General features: G+C 39.9%; 4 protein-coding genes across 15 annotated transcripts in view; 3 read left to right on the forward strand and 1 right to left on the reverse strand.

The window, feature by feature from the left end:
- LOC105685444 (solute carrier family 52, riboflavin transporter, member 3-B-like) overlaps positions 1 to 20,491 on the reverse strand; it is a 31,434-nt gene that overhangs the window by 8,399 nt on the left and 2,544 nt on the right. For 2 of the 11 annotated variants that reach the window (XM_048652905.1, XM_048652907.1), the window contains exons 2-11: positions 14,251 to 14,458; positions 13,700 to 13,764; positions 13,387 to 13,599; positions 12,846 to 13,272; positions 12,186 to 12,397; positions 11,031 to 11,661; positions 9,030 to 9,440; positions 8,689 to 8,834; positions 8,474 to 8,592; positions 7,332 to 7,464 (exon numbers count right to left, since the gene is read on the reverse strand). The gene's annotated coding sequence lies outside the window, so the exon portion shown is untranslated. Of the gene's footprint in view, positions 1 to 647; positions 1,101 to 7,331; positions 7,465 to 7,537; positions 8,402 to 8,473; positions 8,593 to 8,688; positions 8,835 to 9,029; positions 9,441 to 9,566; positions 9,707 to 11,030; positions 11,662 to 12,185; positions 12,398 to 12,845; positions 13,273 to 13,386; positions 13,600 to 13,699; positions 13,765 to 14,250; positions 14,459 to 20,491 lie in introns of those variants that run through there. The other 9 variants (XM_048652910.1, XM_048652909.1, XM_048652911.1 and 6 more) reach the window with 9 other exon arrangements.
- LOC105685446 (protein yellow-like) lies at positions 3,183 to 6,612 on the forward strand. Its single transcript, XM_012399518.3, has one exon. It carries the CDS (start codon positions 3,564 to 3,566, stop codon positions 4,863 to 4,865), a length of 1,302 nt encoding a protein of 433 aa, XP_012254941.2. The 5' UTR covers positions 3,183 to 3,563; the 3' UTR covers positions 4,866 to 6,612.
- LOC105685441 (ubiquitin carboxyl-terminal hydrolase 22) lies at positions 10,290 to 16,042 on the forward strand. Its single transcript, XM_012399513.3, has 6 exons — positions 10,290 to 10,421; positions 12,163 to 12,295; positions 12,884 to 13,099; positions 13,356 to 13,770; positions 13,874 to 14,437; positions 14,554 to 16,042. The coding sequence occupies exons 1-6, from the start codon at positions 10,302 to 10,304 to the stop codon at positions 14,609 to 14,611; spliced, it is 1,506 nt and encodes a 501-aa protein (XP_012254936.1). The 5' UTR covers positions 10,290 to 10,301; the 3' UTR covers positions 14,612 to 16,042.
- LOC105685443 (hexosaminidase D-like) lies at positions 16,314 to 20,392 on the forward strand. Of its 2 annotated transcripts, none has more exons than XM_012399514.3 (9): positions 16,314 to 16,415; positions 16,505 to 16,559; positions 16,831 to 17,046; positions 17,138 to 17,486; positions 17,623 to 17,697; positions 17,766 to 17,961; positions 18,090 to 18,365; positions 18,485 to 18,571; positions 20,008 to 20,392. In XM_012399514.3, the coding sequence occupies exons 1-9, from the start codon at positions 16,387 to 16,389 to the stop codon at positions 20,180 to 20,182; spliced, it is 1,458 nt and encodes a 485-aa protein (XP_012254937.1). In that variant the 5' UTR covers positions 16,314 to 16,386; the 3' UTR covers positions 20,183 to 20,392. The 2 variants fall into 2 exon arrangements, with proteins under 2 accessions (XP_012254937.1, XP_020707669.1); XM_020852010.2 differs by having other exon boundaries at positions 18,485 to 18,567; positions 20,008 to 20,177.

Genomic DNA, 20,491 nt, shown 5'->3' on the forward strand with positions numbered 1-20,491 from the left:
TAGAGCCGGCGTTTAATTGCTCGTGCGCTGTATCGCTGTAAAATTTGCGAAACAGAAAATTAATCGAATCTGCCCGAAAAAATCGCGTAAATTGCGGATTCGCGTATCTCCGGTCGCTCGACGAAAAACAACGAGACACACGTGTGTGTCTGTGCAATATTATTTTTCATTCGATTTCTTCGGTGGGCAGCTAAACCCATCGTCGAAGCATTCCCGCGACCTACTTATTATCGCGTGCGAACTCAATTGGCGCAGAAAAGAAAAAAGAAACGAAAAATTAAATAAATGAAATAAAACCGTGGTCTATTAATTGCCGACGATCTCGATGATGGGGCTTACGATGTTGTTGAATTATTTGAAAAGAGAAGAGAAAAAAACTAACAAAAGTTAATATGACGTTAAACTGGAAGCGTGTAAACGCACCTAAATTCTTGAATAACTTACCTAATAAACTAAAATACACGAAAAGATTTGTGGCATTTTGCCATCAAGGCCAGAAGATGCTATTGGTATAATTGTAATACTGCAATTCAGAAAAAGAGAATATCGGCGGTAATTTGATACTCTCTATAAACCTCCTTCGAGTCGTGTTTCAACGAACGTTAATTTTAACGAGAGATTGAAAATTCGTTAATTGAATTACTCACGGTAATATCGCTGGCGTCTGGGACGACTGGATGCAATCGGCGGAGGGAATTTCACATTTCATATCTGAGCAATTTCCGTTTGTCACAATGAAATTTAGACGATATTTGTCGAGCGTAACTTCGTTGCGAGACCGAGAGGCTTTTGCCCCGTTAAAAATCGATCGGTGATGCAACGGACGTAGATCGAGAGTGATATAGTCATACGCGCGATGTAACGAAACTCATTTGCCACCGGAACCACGGGTGTTGAGTTTCCAGTTTCGGGTTTCGGTTGTCCAGCGATTCGTAGCGTTCGCAAGCTGTGAACATCGCCGAACACCGGAGAACATGTTAAAGTTTGACGGTCACTTGGCACGATAATCGTTTATGGTGATACCTATTTTAAATTCGACTTACTTCATATTTAATAATAATTTTTCAAGGACCGGAGAGGGGGGGGAGATGATCGGAAATTATGTACGTATTCGATATCCGACGAAAGTGTCCGAATCGGGAGACTACGAATATCCGAAGGCTGAAACACAAGGAAACAAGTTATTATAATGCGTTTCATTATTATTCAGAGCCGCTGCAGATTTTTTTTCTATCGAATGCCGTTATACTACAGAGTACGACTCGTAGGAAGTTGGATACGTGCAGCGCGCGTGTCGTGCGTTCGGAATAATGATACACCTTTGTATCTTGGCGATGATATTAATTATCATAAAATCGTAATTCATCGAGTAAGCGATCATCGGTTGGCCGCATCCGAAATCGTCACGTTGAAACTCCGTACGTTACACGACGAAGTAGCGTGTAAATTTTGAAACTGAAAAACAAAAAAAAAAAATGTCTCCACGATTTACCTGGCGATGAATATTTGGACTTTGATATACCACGTCCTTTTTTCGTAGATCTTCTTTTCAATTACGTTGATCGGGTTGCCCTCGGCTCATTAAACATTCTCATTTATTCGCGTATTCCGTTTTATTCGTTCAATTTGCATGTGCGACGCGATATTGTGCGAAAATGATACCACGTGCAATAAACTATTCGCGCGAATATAACGACGCGAAAAAATAGCTGTACGAAGTGTTCGCGTATACGCGCAAGTGTACAAATTAATTCAACCTACTTTTTGCTGTGTTATTATAACGCCTTCGAGGGAATTTGTTTCGCCAATTTCATCAATCCCTAAGAATCTTGCGGTGTCCCTTCGAAAGGGAGGCCGTCCGGTGGCAGAATTAAACTGAAATCCGAACGTACAACGTGCGGTTAAAAACCGATATCACAGGTGTAACGACCTCCGTAGTCAATTTACAACTCAACTACCTTTCGTACAACCGATCTCGGTATTTTCATTAGATCAATTCAATCCTTCGAACTCTCCGACTGAGATGTGTACGCATACGTACGCGAATGACGCGGGCAAGTCGATTTATACGACTGACGAAAGAAATAAAAAAAAAAATTTTTTACCGATAATTAGCGAGATAAATTCGAGACTTTACTTTCCCTATATACAACGGTTATAAAATTATGCAACGCAACGAAAGTCGATATTTATATAGCTACCCGACGATTAGATGAGATTACGCTTGTAGTTTATTCGTTTTTGGCCCATGGTACCCATTTCGCTATCATTGAATGATTTCATTTTTTCAAATAATTTTAGCTCGCGGACCTGACGTAATAATCGTGCGTGAGAAAAATATAACCATCAACAGTAAACGGACGACCCAACGCTGAAATATCGCCAGATGACGCGCCCGTGAGAGTAATTAAACCACGAGCATTTTAAAAAGCCTAATTTTACGCACACGCGTACGTTCGCGCTTTTCGTTCGCCGTGCACATGCTCACGTCGAAGGATCTTCGAAAGACGTAAAACGTGAGCGTACGTGAGCGGTTTTTAGACGCGGAGCACTTCGACGGATTCTTAATCCTTCTGGGATCCTGCCAAACGAACGCCGAGAAAAACATAAAAAGCTGTATCCCGAACGTGAATCAACCGGCTGAACGAATCTGTGAAGGGAAACGAGACTACAATCTAAAATAAGTTTTGCATCGCGGGGAAATCGGAGTAGATTCGAAAAGGAAAAAGAATGAAAAAGCAGAACCTTCGACGTTTCGATAATTTATAGCGCTAGGCGTTAAAATTTTGATTTACGATATTTGGGTAGGGCTGAAAACTGTGTGCCAACCTCTGGATATCTTCAATTTCCGGTCAAGCCAGATGGCTTTTAAAACGGATCGCCGTTAAAAGGATATCGGTCTTCGTAGCAACACGCCTCGGATTCCGGACTCGTCTCTACGCGCGAATTGAACGTACAATAAAACGCAATGAAAATGATAATATCTCGTGGAATTGCATCCGTCGTCGTGAGAGCCGCGGGGCACGCGAAATAATGAAAAATACCCGCGTCTCACTATTATTACACATTACGACGGGAGGCCGGACTCTCAGAGGGGGATAAGGTAACTGAACAAAGTCAAAATTACAGAGGAGGAAAATGGGCGGTGGGGAGATGATCGGAACCAACGACGCCTAGAGCTTACGCTTCGGTGCCGCTTCTCCGTCAGTCGTACCACAGAGGCGACCTACGACGGATTCGAACTTAACGTCTACCTCGACACGCACGGTCCGTATTCTCTGCGCCTTTTCTCATCCGAGGTGCAATAGCAAAAGTGTTGGGTGACACGTATTGAGTAATAGTTGGCACGTTGCGGATAACGCGTGTATATCCGCCCGGGGAGATAATAATAGTACGGGAAGGGGAAGAAGAAAGTGTCGACGTAATTGCGACCCCCGGTTCACGGAGTGCGGCCTTGAGGGGGGGCGGTGGCCAATAAATATTGAAAACTTGTGTTGAATAGATTCTGTGCTCGACCTTCGGGAATATCGTCGTTTTTTCCCGCTACCGACTCTAACCCCGCGATGTTGAAGCTCGCCGCGCTTTTCTGCCTTCTGGCAAACGCTCTGGGCGCTACCCATCCACCGTTCAAAGTGATATTCGAATGGAACGCTACGGAGTTCAATTGGGCATCACCGGAAGCCCTCGACCAGGCTATAAAGCACAAAGAGTACATAGTGGAGAACAACGCGATCGCCGGCATAAAAATATGGAAGAACAAAATGTACCTGACGATACCGAGGTGGCGAAAGGGTGTACCGGTGACGCTGGGCGTCACCTCCGCCACCCCGGTGAACGACGTTACCGCGCCGAAATTGGACCCCTATCCCAACTGGGACATGCAGACTCTGGGCGATTGCAACGCATTCCAATTCGTACAGAGCATGGAGATCGACCCGCTCGGCAGAATGTGGGTCCTCGACACGGGTAGGACGGAAACGATGGAACTAAAACCGGAACCGAGGTGTCCGCCTCGCCTGGTCATCCTGGATCTGGAGAACGAGGGGGCCGTCCTCAGGAGTTACGTGTTCCCCAAGGAGGTAGCGCCCCCCGATTCCGCCTACCTCAACGACATCGTGGTCGATCACGAGAACGGGGGAGCCGCTTACATAACCGACAACGGACACGACGATCCCGGAATCATAGTGTTCACCCTAAAGGACAACAAGTCCCGCAAAGTGAGGCACAAGTCGATGAGGGCTGAGGGCGAGGCCGAAAATTTCGTCGTAGCCGGGGTGAACATACTTTCGCCGATGCACGTGGACGGTATAGCCCTCTCACCGCCGGGGGGCGAGAGGCAGGTTTACTACTCGCCGCTGTCTTCGTTCCACCTCTACGCGATCTCAACGTCGATTTTGAGGAACGATTCGTTGACCTCGATCGAAGACAGCCACGTACAGGAATTGGGGCGTAAGAGTTCGCAGACCGACGGCATGGTGATGACCAACCAGGGCGTCCTTTATTTCGGACTTTTGGCCGACGACGCCATCGCCATGTGGGACACGAACGTCAATCCCTCGTTCGCCTCCGGTCTGAGGGTGATCTCCAGGGATCACAGCCTCACCCAGTGGCCCGACACATTTGCCATCGACGAAAGCGGGCATCTCTGGTGCGTGACGAACGCACTTCAAAATTACATGAACCACAGAATCGACATCAACAGACCGAACTTCCGAGTGGTGAGCAGTTCGACTGCCGCGAAAAATTATCAGTACAACAAGGACGGTACGATTCCCGCTCTTCCCGTGATCACCGCTGCCGCCGATCGCGTCAATTTCACGCTGTCGCTCTGCCTGACCATCCTCCTGGTCTTCCTCGCCCGTTAAAATCTACACGACGATCGTGACAATGGCGAACTCTCCATTTTAAGCATATATCTATCATCTTTGTATGTTACACGAATGTATTTATACCATGTATATGCAATTATCTCTACGAGCCCTCGATACGACCGCACCGAAAGATCAAAGAATATTTAATCGAAGTGCGGACAAAGTGCGCGGTTCCTGTGGGAGGAAAAAAATAGACTCTGATATCTTCCACCTTATATACGCGAATTGAATTTTCATTTCATTTTATTTTATTTTATTTTATTTTATTTTATTTTTCAAATAATACGATCACTGATTTTCCCGCAGCTCCATCGTTCGTCGTTCTCACAGTCATTCCTCCAATACATCGACCAAAAATCAACTGTTACAGTGATCTGTTGTCTTTATTTATTTTTTTCTTTACATTTTATTGCCTCTTCTTTTATTCGTTACAAATATTTTTTCTTCCAACTTTTAATTCGTATTAGATTCATAAAAAAAAAAAAAAAACGGAACAAAGATCCCATCGGCTCCTGCAGGAACGGCGAAACGATGGATATGAGACGAATTGAAGAAAAAAAAACGTCCCATTCTTACGTATATATATACATCAATTTTTAACCAGCTAATGCGACCTGCACCTATATAATAATTCGAATCTTTATTGCGCATAATTGCTACGTACCTATATCCCATTTATTTTATTTTATTTTTCTTTCTTTTGTTTTGATTTCGTCGTTATTACTGTAGAAAATTATGATGCACATCTGTATACGTTTCGCGCGCACTATTTATCATGAAATATATGAATATATATTTATATATATATATATATATGCAGTGGAACTGTGGATCAAAGAGATTTATTTTTAATTTATACGATATGACGACCTTTTGAGAAGGTCAACCGCCCTCCGCGATGTCCAGATGGGGAAGAACCTCGATACACTCGTTGCCTTACATCTCATTAAGCGGCCTTATTTTATTATATTATCTCATAGTTTATAGCGAACCGTACTATACCATATGTATTGCATACGAATTCTGTACATACATATACAATGAACCACGGATGTATTTTTATAAAAAAATAAAAATAAAATATAAAAAATGGCGCGCGGAACAAAAATTCATAAGTATATAATTCGATATATTTATCCGTACATGTATTACGCATATGTAATGATGATTTAGATCAAATAGAATATCGTAGATAATATTGACTATTATATATATCCATTAATGTTATATGAAAATTAGATTGAATGTTTCACGAACGAGGCAAAAACTACTTATCACATTTAATTGAATAAAATAACACGCTGGCAAAGACACGAATCAATCGCACGTTATGCATAATTCGATAATTTTTTTTAAACGAATTTTTTCGAACAGAAAAAAAGAGATACGAAAAATGGTCCAGAGTTAGGACGTGCGCGAGATGAGGATATTTAATGAAATTTCACGAAAGATAGGTCTTTATTTAGCCACGATCTCGTGCCCACGCATATACAGAAATTCACGCACAATTCAAACGCACTAACGATGTCCAACGACCGTTCATCGCCCCGCATAGAGACTCGAATTAAGACGAGAAAACGAATGAAGAAAATAAGCGCGGCGTTTCACGGGGTGCATCGACCCACGAAGAAATTCTATACAGTACGGCGATTTATAAACGAAGAGAAGATAGTTTTATTGTTAATATGTATATGTAGTACGAAAAAGAAAAAATAAATAAATAACGACGAATGGAAAATGATATAATAGAAGGTACGGGAATCGTGCGATAAATGCCGAGGCGGGGCCTGGGAAACACTCCATGGGAAATGAGTTGTTAACTGCAATACGGAGGAGGTGAAAAATTTTCCCAGAATTGCAAAATGAAAACGTTGCGAATCCCGCGGCGCGATTTATATCTTCTTGAAATACACGTTCTCCACCTCTGTCGCAAGTTTTCATCAAGTTTTCCTTAAGCCGTGAATGACGCACAACAATCTAGAGACTCATGGCCGTGCGCGCATATTGTTTAAAATAAAATAACAAAATATATACACGTACACGATGCTGTTCGACGACTAACGCCACGTAGGTGAGGCGAATATATGGACACGAGAACGGTGGACGTCTTACATAAGCGGCAGGTGACTTCATCGTGGACAAAGGTTAGATGAATTCGAGGTTGAACGTACAACGTTGCCTACCCCAGGGAAATCGAGTCTTTTTATATTCGTCATTGAAATATCTATGGAAATATCGAGGCATCGGCCGAGAAGAAAAACAAAAATTCACCAGTCGATATACGGTGCCTTTTCACCATTAACGAAATTCACCTCGTGAACTTCATTCAGAATTCGTGTAATTCACCCGGTAGTTTTCCACGGGGTTAATATCAACGAGTTGACGAGATTATGATATAATGTCGGCGCAACATAAACGCGAACTAGTTGCGAGGATGTTTAAATTAAGGTAGATACTTACCCGTACAGCTGCAGCGTTCCATCGTTGGTACGTGAATCTCTTTGGTCGTTGGTAATCGAATGAAGGATGTGATTGAAATTCGTGACGATGATGTTTTTGCCGTCTCGCATGCACAGCCGTTACATCGTAGCGTCTGTTAATCATTTCAAGAATAATTAGATAAAGCGGCTATACATAATAAGTGTTGTGCGTGTGTAATTGCATACCTATATAATTATTGAGAATGCGCAGCTTAATTATTATGTGCAACGCGAAAATAAAATATCACATGAATTGAATATAAATTCATCGTGTAGAATGAAACTCCGCAAAAAATAAATGATTGCGAAATAATGTCGTGTATTAAATATATCCACAGACAAATACGTGTGTGTAAACAATAAAAATAGTTAGTGTGTATTTGCGGCAAAGGAAACTACCGATTTTTACTACAGAACACGACAATCGGTTGGTCATTTTAACGTCGATAATTTGGCAATGCACAAAAGATTGCTTCAAGAATTTTTTCAATCGATGCTAAAAATGTGACGTCGTATCCTATCCTCATTCGTTATGGTGAAATAATCAATTTTGGTGACTCAGAAGTCGCAAGTTTCTGAAGGTCGTACAGACGCAGCAGCTCTCTATACCGTCATCTATGCGTATTGTCACTTCGGTGTAAATTGCATTCGATTCGATCTAAGCGCTTGACCACAATGAATAATTGGTTTTACTACCAGTGAGTCAACCGTATAATAAACATGTTAGACGAGTTCAAAAGTGTGAATTCGTCATAGCGGACTCATCGTACTCCTTTAATATTCTGAAGGTGAACTTGAAATTGGTCGGAGCGACTTTGGTTCGCGAAAACAAAACTTGATTCTGCTGTATTCAAAAATCAATTTTGTTTAAAAATCCATTACACTGGCAGCTGTTTGAAATGGAACTACGTAGATAAATAGACGCGCGGACGCATCCAAATGCAGTCGAAGAACTTCTAATTTGTTTTTCTCTTGGTAAACGTTTTATAACGTGACAAAATATATTGCTGCAGCTGTGTAATCCTCACCGTTGGACGGTACAGAGACGAAGGAATTCGCGCGTCATTTGATGATTATTTTATTGCTCTAAAACGTGGGCAATGTACGCGACACTGAACATACCTTATACGCCAGTCGGTGCGCGATGGATCGAATTTGGTTTCCGAATTTAGCTCGATGTAATATTGTCATCCTATTCCTGCATATTATGTCCCAGCTCTCAGCCATTCAATTGTCATCGACTAGAGTTTGCATAGAAATAGAAAAAAATCGTACAAATAACGAATACTCGTATCTACGATCGTAATAACTCGACGTAGACATGGTTGAATATTTACCTGTCCTTAAGCGCAATCAGAGCGTGGAAAAATGCTATTATCATTGCATTGCGTTGGTGTGCAGCGATGGACCCAACCCGAGCGATTCAGAATTCGTGGTAAACGATCAACACCATCTTCAGGGATGCGTGGGAGTCTCTTACCTACTGCAGATGACAAAAAAGAGTTGCCTATAATTTCTGGTAACATAAAAAAACGCTGTGACCTGTAAATTCGGTCAAGGGTTGACTGTGACATATCCATGATCGGTAGCCGAGGATCGGTATAAAAGCGCCGGTCGGCAAGACAGCTTGTAACCTTCAAAGGATAAATTTGTTCGAACTTATCAGTAATTTATAAACCTGAAATGCTGCATCGCTTCTGCGGACGGCCTTCAAGTGTCAACCTCGGACGTTTCACGGTCGAAGGAGCTACGAATTTTCAGTTATGTTTTCCCTTATTTTCTTGAAAAGTAAGGGCTAGGGTACGGCATTGTGGAAGCGTTGCTGAGCTAGCTTCCTGCGGCGACTCCCTATCCACAGCTTTGAAAAGATCCGGATCAGATGCGTACCTTGCGCAGCTGTTACGAAAAACCGCACCTGGACCCGTGTAACAACTCGTGGAGGTGGAAAGGTACCATGGAAGGATGGTTCAGGGACGAGGCACCGAAATTCGGGCAGGGGTACCCGAAGTGCTCCTGACATTTGCCACCGAAATATGTATTCGCAACCCCTGATGAGTCGATCGAGGCTGGCCAGTGCCACCGAATAAATCTGAAAAAAAAAAGGAACTAAGGATGTGTCCGGAACAGGTGGTAACTGCCTGATTTTTTGCGCTGACAACGCAAGGGTGGTCAACGAGTCGTTTAATCAATTTTACCGCTGACCATGCGCGCGTACCTGTCACCGACAATTCCTACTACGATATTCGTCTTGTTCCGATTTGCCGCCGGTTTGTCGTCTCCGTAATTATTTTCGAGTCAACGCTGCGCTGAACGTACGTCGTCGTCCACGCACCCAACTGTGGTGTATAACCTCCGATTTTCGATTTCACAAACAGCACGTAAATTTGAGCGAACCGAGTCGAGTCGGGTTCGGGGTATGCGCAATGCCTTAATATCACCTCGATTGGCGTTTTCGTTGTCTGTTGAAATTTCCCGAAGAGCCCGCTCGACACGCTACTGTCGGTGACCAGCGACGGTCGGAGGGGAAGGTGAAAGAGAAAGAGAGAAGGAGGATGCGAGAGGGAGAGGAACGAAGAGAAAGAGAGATGGAGATGGTGGGAACGATGGCGACGAGTACCGGTGCTGCAGTAACCGGCTGGCGTCCGTTGCCTCTCGGGTCTCGAAACGTGGGCCAAAAATAAATAATTTCTAGATTCGGACTGTAGTAGTTTGTTGCCTTCGACACGTCAATTGTTTTTCTTAAATAAAATCGAGCTGGATTTATCACGGCTCACGATACTTTCCATGTCAACGCCACGCACGCTGTCGAACGCAGCGTGCTACGCCCCGTGGTTAGAGACTCGACATCCTCGATTTGTTTCATTGTATTCGCTGGTTTTTGGGGATAAATCGGTAATATTACCGCCTCGGGAAGCAGTCGGAAGACCGATCAAACAACGGCAATTTTGAGATGAGCGATCATGGCTGCATACACTTGAATAATTTCAAAGCAGCCAAGGGGATACAGCCGTACAAAGTAATACACTCCTATTTCGTGACCAGCACTTCGACCGAGGCACGCGTAAGGAAGGTGCGACATCTTTTTACACATCTTCAAAGTTTTAGTTTACATATTACACCTAATTACGAATATAGAAGAGATATTCGGCATTTCAATTAACTGAGTCGCCTGACATTTGATATAAATAAATAATAAACAACACCGAAACAAAACACGCTCGATCGCGATAGTGTTTTGTCGCGGACTGCGATCGTGCGGTGTCACAGGCTCTCCCCGACCTAACTCGACCTCACTTTCGAACTCATACACTCTTGTTCATTCACATTTTCACTGCAGAGCGTATCGTCCGACTCTCTCCGTCCTTCTCCGATGGCTCACTCGCCGTCTGATCCGCATGCAACGTATCACCCTTTGTCGTCTGCGTTCGAATTACACGGCTGAAACCCTAATGTGAACCTCTAACAACGAGAAATTCGAGAACTTCGTTTTTATTTTACGAGGACAAGTCCATGTCAGCCTTGATGCTTGGAATCCCTCTCACTAATTGCACATGAATATCTCCTGGGCGCGTCCTCGTAAATCTCTGTTCGTTCTGCGTTATAATATCTGCCAAATATTCTCTGGGAATATCCATTTTACAGCATTATTTTACTACTTTGCAAAACTTTGAATATCTACCTCGTATTCTTCACGCTCTGCAAATTCTCGTTGGAGCAATCTGTCTGTACACGCATACAGTGGACGATTTCGTCTGTTCCCTACCACTTTTCCCCCATCTGTCCTTCCTGAGGAGACTTTCTTCTAGAATTTTTCCACGACGCGACAGATGCGTCGGCACATTTTTCTCAATACGGAATTATAAAGATTATCGTGATATACTTGATCCGAAAATCCCAGTTGTATTCACCCGGACTCTCTATACCCAAATATTTCTTTATCAAATTTTTTTCTCTTTGTCTCGCTGAGTCATAAGAATATTATCCCACGGATAGTGGAGGGGTTTGATTTGTTTAACCAGATATGCATTCTGATAGTAGATCTAATTATAGTATTGTTATAGTACCTATTTACTTTTAGCAAACCCAAGCTGAAAATTGTCCATTAGAAATATGCCTTTTAAATTACACGACAAAATTGCTTAGATCTTGAGTGTTAAATTTGCATTCTATGTCGAACTATTGTGCCAGTATAAATATACATACCATTTGTCTGATGATACCTTTTGAACCGAATTACAACAGGCATTTGAAGTTTGAAAAGTATTCGACAATCCATTCTCCTGATATAGATGTTGAAATTTGTATTTCCTCTGAAACAACCATGATTATTTATAACAAATGTACAAATTGCTCAGTAAATTTATGAGACGAGTTATCTGGTTATCTCCTTAAGGTAGCAATCAGTTCTCGTAATCGCTTATCTGTCTGTACTTTAGAAAATTCTGCTCTCAACTTTGTTTGAATAAATATACTTCTTTATTTAATAAAAATGAATCTTGTTTTCTCATTTCACTGTCCTGTCACTCAAAAATAAAATCTCTAGATCTGTTTTCAGAATGTTTGTTACATTAGATGCTGCAATATGAGCATGAATAATATATATGCTATGAATTAACGAGTATGATCTGATTCGCACTGGTATAATCCTCAGATTTTATCATTATTGCGATTCAGGTAGATATTTCTCTTTTAACAAATTTGAACGATAATTCTGACGATGGTTTCGTCAAGCGATGGGACTAGATAGGATAGAAATCTTGAATACTATTGCTTCCTAGAATAATAGTGCTAATTTACTTTTTACTTTACAGGCCGTGAGCTGTTTATGTCATACCTGTAAGACGTACAAGGATCGCCTCCATTCGTGCCTGCACTGCATATTTTTTGGCTGTTACTTGAGGGGACACATACAAGAGCATGCCAAGACTAAAAAACACTTTTTAGGTAATATGAGATGTCCTCTGTTATGTCGTATCACAGCCAGCAAAACGTTGGCTTGAATTTTCTGTTCTTCGAAACTTTCTCAAGTCCTTGCCTGAGTCTTGCCTAAGGACAGAAAATTGCAGTGTCTTTGAGTCATGCAAAAATGATCTGTAGATAAGAATAGAGGAGCAGTCCCACAAGAGGAACGACTGGTAGACAAATAACCAGATATACATGTTCATAATATTAATAGGATATTGGCAGGTGTTACTGAAAAGTCTATTCTTAGAAGCAGGAACCCAATTGACGTGATTTACAATATCAAAGATTTTTACTACCAACAAAAAAACCCAATATTGACACCGGATATAACAACACACCGAGGGCTAATGTTAAAATAGATAGGGAGTATTTATATCTGAAGGACAGAGAAACATTAGTGACTATTCGCCATTTAGCCTTGCAGGTGACCTCTAAGTCCCAGTAAAGAACTAGTATTCAAGTTAATTATGGCTGTGCACATCAAAGAATTAGTATAATAGTGTACATTTTTTAACAGATGAATGCGTACCATTCCAAAATTAATGGTCCTATTTTTTTAAATTATAGCCGTCGATCTGAGCTACGGTAACATCTTGTGCTTCCAATGTGGCGACTACGTATACGACAGGGAACTCACAGCGGTTGCAAAGTCACAGTGGAGCCAATCGGCAAGGTCACTTAGCTTGGGGGAATTTTATCGAGCATGGGAACCGACGCAAGTCGAGGCCGATTTGCTCAGGAAAAACCCACGTCGACGACGGATAGTGGAGAACTCCACTATAGGTAAAATAGTATTCACGAATCATGTTCTAGCCATCTGAATGGCCCCTACTTTCGTTAGAAACAGTGTCATTTTAGTATATTCGTGATTCCCAAATACGCAGTTTCTAATGGAACCACTGAGATAAGCTGGTTATATTAGCTGCGTCTTTCTGTTATCTCTTAGTTTCACCGTTCTGAATAGGAATCAAAATTGTGACGATAGATAGCATTAAATTACTTATCTTAAACTTTTGCAAACAAAGACAAATAATTTCAGGTCTGAGAGGTCTGATAAACCTCGGGAGTACCTGCTTCATGAACTGCATAGTACAGGCGTTGATACATACTCCTCTCCTGCGAGATTACTTTCTAGCCGATCGACATCATTGTCCACAGCCAAGCCGGTGTCTAGTTTGCGAAGTGTCGCACCTTTTCCAAGAATTTTACTCGGGCAGTAAAGCTCCTTTAACGCTTCATAAACTTCTTCATCTCATTTGGACACACGCCAGGCATTTGGCTGGCTACGAACAGCAAGATGCGCATGAATTTTTCATTGCAACGTTGGATGTACTACACAGGCACTGCGAAGCTGCTCCTATTTTGGTTAAAGATAATCCTCACCATTGTAACTGCATAATAGATCAAATTTTCACCGGTGGTCTTCAAAGTGACGTCGTTTGCCAAGCCTGCAAGTAAGACCCAATTACATTTGCAAGTTTAATATCGTTTTAATATTTGAACTGCTACAGGTATTCGTATCCAAATGAACAGTTTCTGATTGTTGAATATTTTCAGTGGGGTATCAACCACTATTGATCCATTTTGGGACATATCCCTAGATTTGGGGCCCACTGCTGGAGCATCTGGACCAGATAGCTCAGGTCCACCTACCTCGCTACTAGACTGCCTAGAACGTTTTACACGGGCGGAACATTTGGGTTCAAGTGCAAAGATAAAATGTAGTAATTGCCAAACTTATCAAGAAAGCACCAAACAATTGACCATGAAACAGCTACCAATCGTTGCCAGCTTTCACTTGAAGAGATTCGAACATTCTAGCATCCAGGACAAGAAAATATCAACCTTCATAGCTTTTCCCGAACAATTAGATATGACCCCGTTTATGTCGCATAAAAGAAACGGAAATAACAATGCTACAATAGATGGCTTACCAAAAAATGGCGAAGACACTGCATTCAGCGACAACAGATATTCTTTGTTTGCTGTTATCAATCACGAGGGATCTTTGGAAACCGGACACTACACAGCGTTCATCAGACAGCAGAGAGATCAGTGGTTCAAATGTGATGATCATCTTATAACCAGAGCCAAGTTGAAAGATGTGTTGACCAGCGAAGGGTGAGTCTTGTATGAGGCATTCTATAAATGAAAAAGGCGCATATTTATTGCGTATCAGTTATCTGAAATAATACAAAAGATAAAATTTTCCAACTGATACACGGTTCTCTCTACAGGTACCTCCTTTTTTATCACAAGCAGATTTTGGAATACGGACGAAATAGCAAAGTATGAAATTCAAATCATGTAATTAAATTATTTATCCCGATGATGGAAGGTTGAACGATAGATTTCAAGATTCTTAGGTTCATTGTATCGTTTAGCTAGGATTCTATGTTATAAATTGATAATTCAGCGTTGTTTGATGACCGTTCCTAATTATACATGTGCGCAATTGAACGAAGTAGGTATCTTCGAATCAATTGTATATTTATTTTCGGAAATAATTGCACCACTTTTAATTTAAAAAAAAAAAAATCATTAGTATAGTTAATTTAAATAATAATTTATAACTGTTTAGTTTTACAATTACTTGATACAACTTTTACCTTCATGACATATTATTAGGGACAAAGTAATTGGCTGCAGAACTATCTTCAAGTATTGTAAACATATTGATACGATGATTACTTACGTAAACTATGCTACAGTTTTAATGGAAGCATCCGGATAACAGTAGGATTTGCAGCAGACCCTACATATTTCAATATTTATTCATTTTTCATCTCTCAAACATTGCGTGAGGTATATCCGACCGAATCTACTTAATATTGATGTAAAATAGATACACATAAGGTTTTGTCCTCGTGTGTATCTCTGTGAGACTTTTGACGTTTTCTATTTAAGTAAAGCATTATCGGCAACAAACCCTAATACTCTTATACTTTACGGATACTGTTTATCTGAAGGAAATATACGAATGCGATCATGGACAAATGAAGATAAATCTTTGTATGCATTAAAATGATGCTTAGCAATGAAATATAAATGAGAAATAACAGCCGTAGCAAATATATTTGTCATTGTTTTATGCCTGCAAGATGAGGAACCCTATTATGGCTGTATTCTAATACCCAATATAGTAAGATTAGTTTTTAAGATTAGCTCAATTTTCTTTAAATTGCCAAATGCAATCTTTCTATATCACTGAAAACAGTTATATTACTTCCCCGACTATTATTACTATGTATACACCCTAAAACCGATGGTTATATGCGCGGCTCATTCATTTATCTGAGTCTGAAATCAATTGATCAACCGATGATTGTATCGAAAGGCTCCATCTCTTCGCTGTGATTAAGTGATCATATTTAGTCTTCAGTTGTTTTTTTTAATATAAATCTGAATGCAAGTGCTTTCAATTTATTAATTTCAATCAATGAGAGCGTGTATAGTCATGCAGCTATCTAAGTAAGTGAGAGTGATGTTCATGAATCAGAATATTGTTTCGCTAAATGAATGTGTAGCGGGCTGGCTGGCGTTACCATATTAGGGACGAACTCCATTATAATGGAATGACCGCGCATATAATAGTTTTAAGAATAAACAAATTTTTGTACAAATGAGCTTGTAATGTTGAAGTAATATTATCTATTTTAATGCGATGATTTACGTCCGATTGTGTATATTAAATTATGATTTGAATAAAGTTCTGGTCGCCCGCTATTGTAATTTATGTTTATTTATTCTTGACGAAAGATATCAAGTTGGATAATTATAGAAAACGAAATGTTACACGTCTGATATAGTTCAATCAAATTAAGAATCCTCCAAACCAGTGATACGAACGTCTTGAACGGGGTATGGAGAAAATGACCGGCTTAAATCGCAAAGTCGGCAAGCCAAATAGGTGATGTTTACTCAACAAACGCTTGATCAACTAGTCCTAAAAATTGAATATAATCGCCCCATATTTTAAATAGCTTTTAAATCGGCCTCGTTTTTAATTCCGAAAGAATTATTCGTCTTGTGCGCATACGCATGTCGGGTGATAACAAAGCGATTCAAAGATGGACGCTCTAACAATTGGTTCGCACAGGTAAACAGACTGGCGGAGTTCCAATATTTCGCTGGTTATTTTGCATATGATAGATGATTTGATACATAATGTTATTATTTACGTTACAGATTAGTTCATCTTGATCTTAAGGGTGCTCCGCCTCGGGTTTGTTACTTCGAAAAGGTTTGAATGATCCGAAATAATATGCGCAGCATTTATTGTTTACGTCTAATTATGAATGAATGACAGCTGTCAAAAATTCCCACGTTTCAATTGTTTGAACAGAAAACGTGATCGGCTATTGCCACTTTGTCGACGAAGATCCTTGTCATTTGTAATGTAGTGAAGTCAAATTATGACAAAATTGAACCCTCGCAAGTGTTAAAAAATTATTTTTCAATCAACCCCTGAATTATCCACGAGATATTATTAACGGATTTTGGTTTATTTCTAGTTATTTCCTTTACTGAGAACATGGGGTGCCACCGGACTTCTCTTAGAATGGGAAGATACATTTCCCTACAATCGAGAACTTACTCAGATTGGAAGCAATGGCCCGAGCAGTATAGCAAATGGTTACACGACGCAGGAGGCTCGACAGATATTACAAATTGCTGGAGACTCTGGACTGGCAGTTGTGCCATTGGTTCAAACTTTTGGTCACATGGAGGTATAATCTGAAGATAGTGACAAACTAACAAATCTACCACATTTTTCATCCAGAAATAAAAAAATATGTCAACTTGAAAATTTCTTTTCAGTTTGTATTGAAGCATGACGAATGGCGATCTTTGCGGGAAGTCGAACTCTTTCCAAGTTCGATGTGCCCTTCAAATCCAGATGCACTACCACTTGTGAAGTCTCTCCTACGACAAATAATATTATTTCATCCTGACATACAATATCTACACATAGGAGCAGATGAAATCTGGCACATGGGATTATGCTCAGTTTGTAGTAAAAGAGCAAATTCCCACAAGCATGGAAAGTCCTCGTTGTTTTTGGAACACGTGTTAGCTGTTGCACAATATGTACAGGAGATGTATTCTCATTTGAAAGTTATTATTTGGGATGACATGTTGAGGAACATTGATGTACAGGTCCTGAATGGTATGTATTGTTAACGAGTACCGCAATTTATAAATTGAACACAACTCGAAGCAGACTTGGTGCAGCATAACTCTCCTAACTGAATGACCATCTTGATAATTAATGTTCAAAAATTGGTTGATTACAATCGTTCCAGAGTATTACATCGGAAAATATGTTGAACCAATGATATGGCATTACAACTCAAGTGAAACATTTGGGTTGCCACCTGGTAAGTAAATTACTGCGTCAATGGCATCGAATTGACTACGTACATATAGTAAAATCGATTGTTCTCAGGCTTATGGGACAAATACGGCACTATTTTTCCAAATATTTGGGCAGCAACAGCGTTCAAAGGCGCTACTGGTTCCTGTCAGCACATACCAATAATACAACATCACATTAGTAATCACGAGCGATGGCTAGGAGAATTAAGTACTCATGTCAACAAAGTTTGCGAATTTCGTGGGACTGCGTTCACTGGTTGGTCAAGGTAGGTACTCACAAATTATTCCTTATTATTCTACCAGATGATGACTTGATAAACTGATTTGTATCCCATTCATTCACATCGAAAGAATTGCATTCTCATGACTTCATCATTATGATACAACTGTTTAGGTATGATCACTACGCAACGATGTGCGAACTCTTACCCACAGCAATACCATCTCTGGTCATGTGTTTGAAAGTTTGGTTACATGGGTACTCTGAGGAAAGACATCTAGAAGTTGCAAAGAGTTTAGGGTATACAGACCATCCACTTCACATTGTTCCCCAACAACGTCCAGCTCCAATACCGAACAAATTACTTTTTCCGGGTTGGCAAATTGCGGTGGGAATCGAATGGTTCCTTAATTTTAGGACCAAGTATCATCACATCGTGGATAGCGATCAGTGAGTTATTGATTAGAAAATTCCCTGGCTTTTAATGTCGATCTCAAGAGCCATAATCTATTGTTCAATGAGTCTGTTACAGGGAATGTATCCCTTAAAACCTTATTATTTTTCAACAGAGTAGCAACTTGGCTGAATTCATGGCAAATTGCAAACAATTATACCAATCCCATGCAAATAGGAAGCTTGGTGACTGCGATAAGTGAGTGAGTATAACTGTCAGATTATACTATGGTCAGCAGTTTTTGCGATAAAATTTCCATTAGAGTAATTCACTGTATATTAGGGTGGGTTGAAAAAAATTTTTTTTTATTTTTGTAGCATGGGGGCAGAATTTGTACCTTATGAAAAAAGAACATTTTTTGAACGTGGAAAAAAATTTTTACTCGATATTTTGAGGTAGCCCACTCGTTTTTTGAATAAATAATTAATAAAGTGGGGTACTTGCAGCAAAAAGTTTTTTGATTGCATGAGTAGATGATTTTGGCAGTCAGATTTGGATTCCTGAGCCGATTACATGTGAGATTACTCTTGAAGAACCAAAAAAAAAATTCGATTTTTGAGCAAAAAGTAAATCATTTTTTTAATTGGGTTTAACATGCTTTTCTGACGTATTTTGATCTCAGGAATCTGAATCCGAAAGAAAAATTGATCTATCTCTGAAATTGACCGAGTTATCGCCAATTTTCAGCTTTTTGGGGTCAAAAATAAAAAATTTATTTTTGGGTCTATCTTAATGTAATTTGGGCTCAGGGATCCGAATCTGGAAGAAAAATTGATCTATCTGCAAAAATGACCGAGTTATCGCCGAATTATCGCATTTTTTTGCATAAATTTGAGGATATCTCGAAGGCAAAAAATCGTAGCTCAATTTGGACAACGGATTCGTGTTCCTGAGGTCAAAATACATTAGAAAAGTGCCATACGATCAATTTAAAAAAATAAAAATTTTTGACCAAAATTTGAAAAAATCGTAAGGGGTACCCCTTGGAAAAATCTCAAATTTTGGCCAAAAATTTTTATTTTTCAAAATTGATCGTATGGCACTTTTCTTACGTATTTTGACCTCAGGAACACGAATCCGTTGTCCAAATTGAGCTACGATTTTTTCCCTTCGAGATATCCTCAAATTTGTACCAAAAAATGCGATAATTCGGCGATAACTCGGTCATTTTTGCAGATAGATCAATTTTTCTTTCAGATTCGGATCCCTGAGTTCAAATTACATTAAGATAGACCAAAAAATAAATTTTTTATTTTTGACCCCAAAAAGCTGAAAATTGGTGATAACTCGGTCAATTTCAGAGATAGATCAATTTTTCTTTCAGATTCGGATTTCCGAGATCAAAATACGTCAGAAAAGCATATTAAACCCAATTAAAACAATGATTTATTTTTTGCTCAAAAATCGAATTTTTTTTTTGGTTCTTCAAGAGTAATCTCACATGTAATCGGCTCAGGAATCCAAATCTGAATGCGAAAATCATCTACTCGTGCAATCGAGAAACTTTTTGCTGGAAGTACCCCACTTGATTAATTATTTATTCAAAAAACGAGTTGGCTACCTCAAAATATCGATTAAAAATTTTTTTTTCAACCCACTCTACTATCTATGGTGCTGTGATTTGATAATGAATTTCAGCTTGTTGTTGGAATTATCATCACTAGAAGGCTACCTCCGAGTGCAAATGGAAGCAATTTTATTTCCACCAACACTCGACGAATGGACGGGTACACATATTCATCCACTAAAAAGTAAATTGAAACAATTAAAGCATGATGCAGAGACTCAATTGAAGCTTGGCTGTAGGGTATGAAACTTAAATTCCACAAGAATGTCATCGCAATAACTAATTATGGAGGTGGTTTGAGAAACCAGCAACCTATCATAACAAATAATTCGGTGATTGCTTTATACTGACAGAGCATTGTACAGTATTGAAATTGTATGACGCAAAACTTAGATTCAAATGAAAGTATTGTACTCTACAATTATGCAAAGTAATAAAAAAAAAGTTTCAATTAAAGTTGCAAGAAATATTTATTTATGGAGTAAGGCAGCAAGTTGTGCAAGATACGGAAATAAACCAAGATTGAACTCTTTTTAATAACATGAATGTCGTTCA

Source organism: Athalia rosae, chromosome 3, assembly GCF_917208135.1.
Source record: "Athalia rosae chromosome 3, iyAthRosa1.1, whole genome shotgun sequence".
Classification (NCBI taxonomy): Eukaryota; Metazoa; Arthropoda; class Insecta; order Hymenoptera; family Athaliidae; genus Athalia; species Athalia rosae.

What these genes read in the sequence shown, in the direction of transcription:
- LOC105685446 (XM_012399518.3), top strand. Translation starts at nt 3,564, where the DNA reads ATGTTGAAGCTCGCCGCGCTTTTCTGCCTTCTGGCAAACGCTCTGGGC.
- LOC105685441 (XM_012399513.3), top strand. Translation starts at nt 10,302, where the DNA reads ATGAGCGATCATGGCTGCATACACTTGAATAATTTCAAAGCAGCCAAG. An exon ending in CCGAGGCACGCGTAAGGAAG is followed by an intron (nt 10,422 to 12,162) that starts GTGCGACATCTT and finishes TTTACTTTACAG; the next exon opens with GCCGTGAGCTGTTTATGTCA. An exon ending in GTCGTTTGCCAAGCCTGCAA is followed by an intron (nt 13,771 to 13,873) that starts GTAAGACCCAAT and finishes GAATATTTTCAG; the next exon opens with TGGGGTATCAACCACTATTG.
- LOC105685443 (XM_012399514.3), top strand. Translation starts at nt 16,387, where the DNA reads ATGGACGCTCTAACAATTGGTTCGCACAG. An exon ending in CTAACAATTGGTTCGCACAG is followed by an intron (nt 16,416 to 16,504) that starts GTAAACAGACTG and finishes TTTACGTTACAG; the next exon opens with ATTAGTTCATCTTGATCTTA. An exon ending in AAACTTTTGGTCACATGGAG is followed by an intron (nt 17,047 to 17,137) that starts GTATAATCTGAA and finishes ATTTCTTTTCAG; the next exon opens with TTTGTATTGAAGCATGACGA.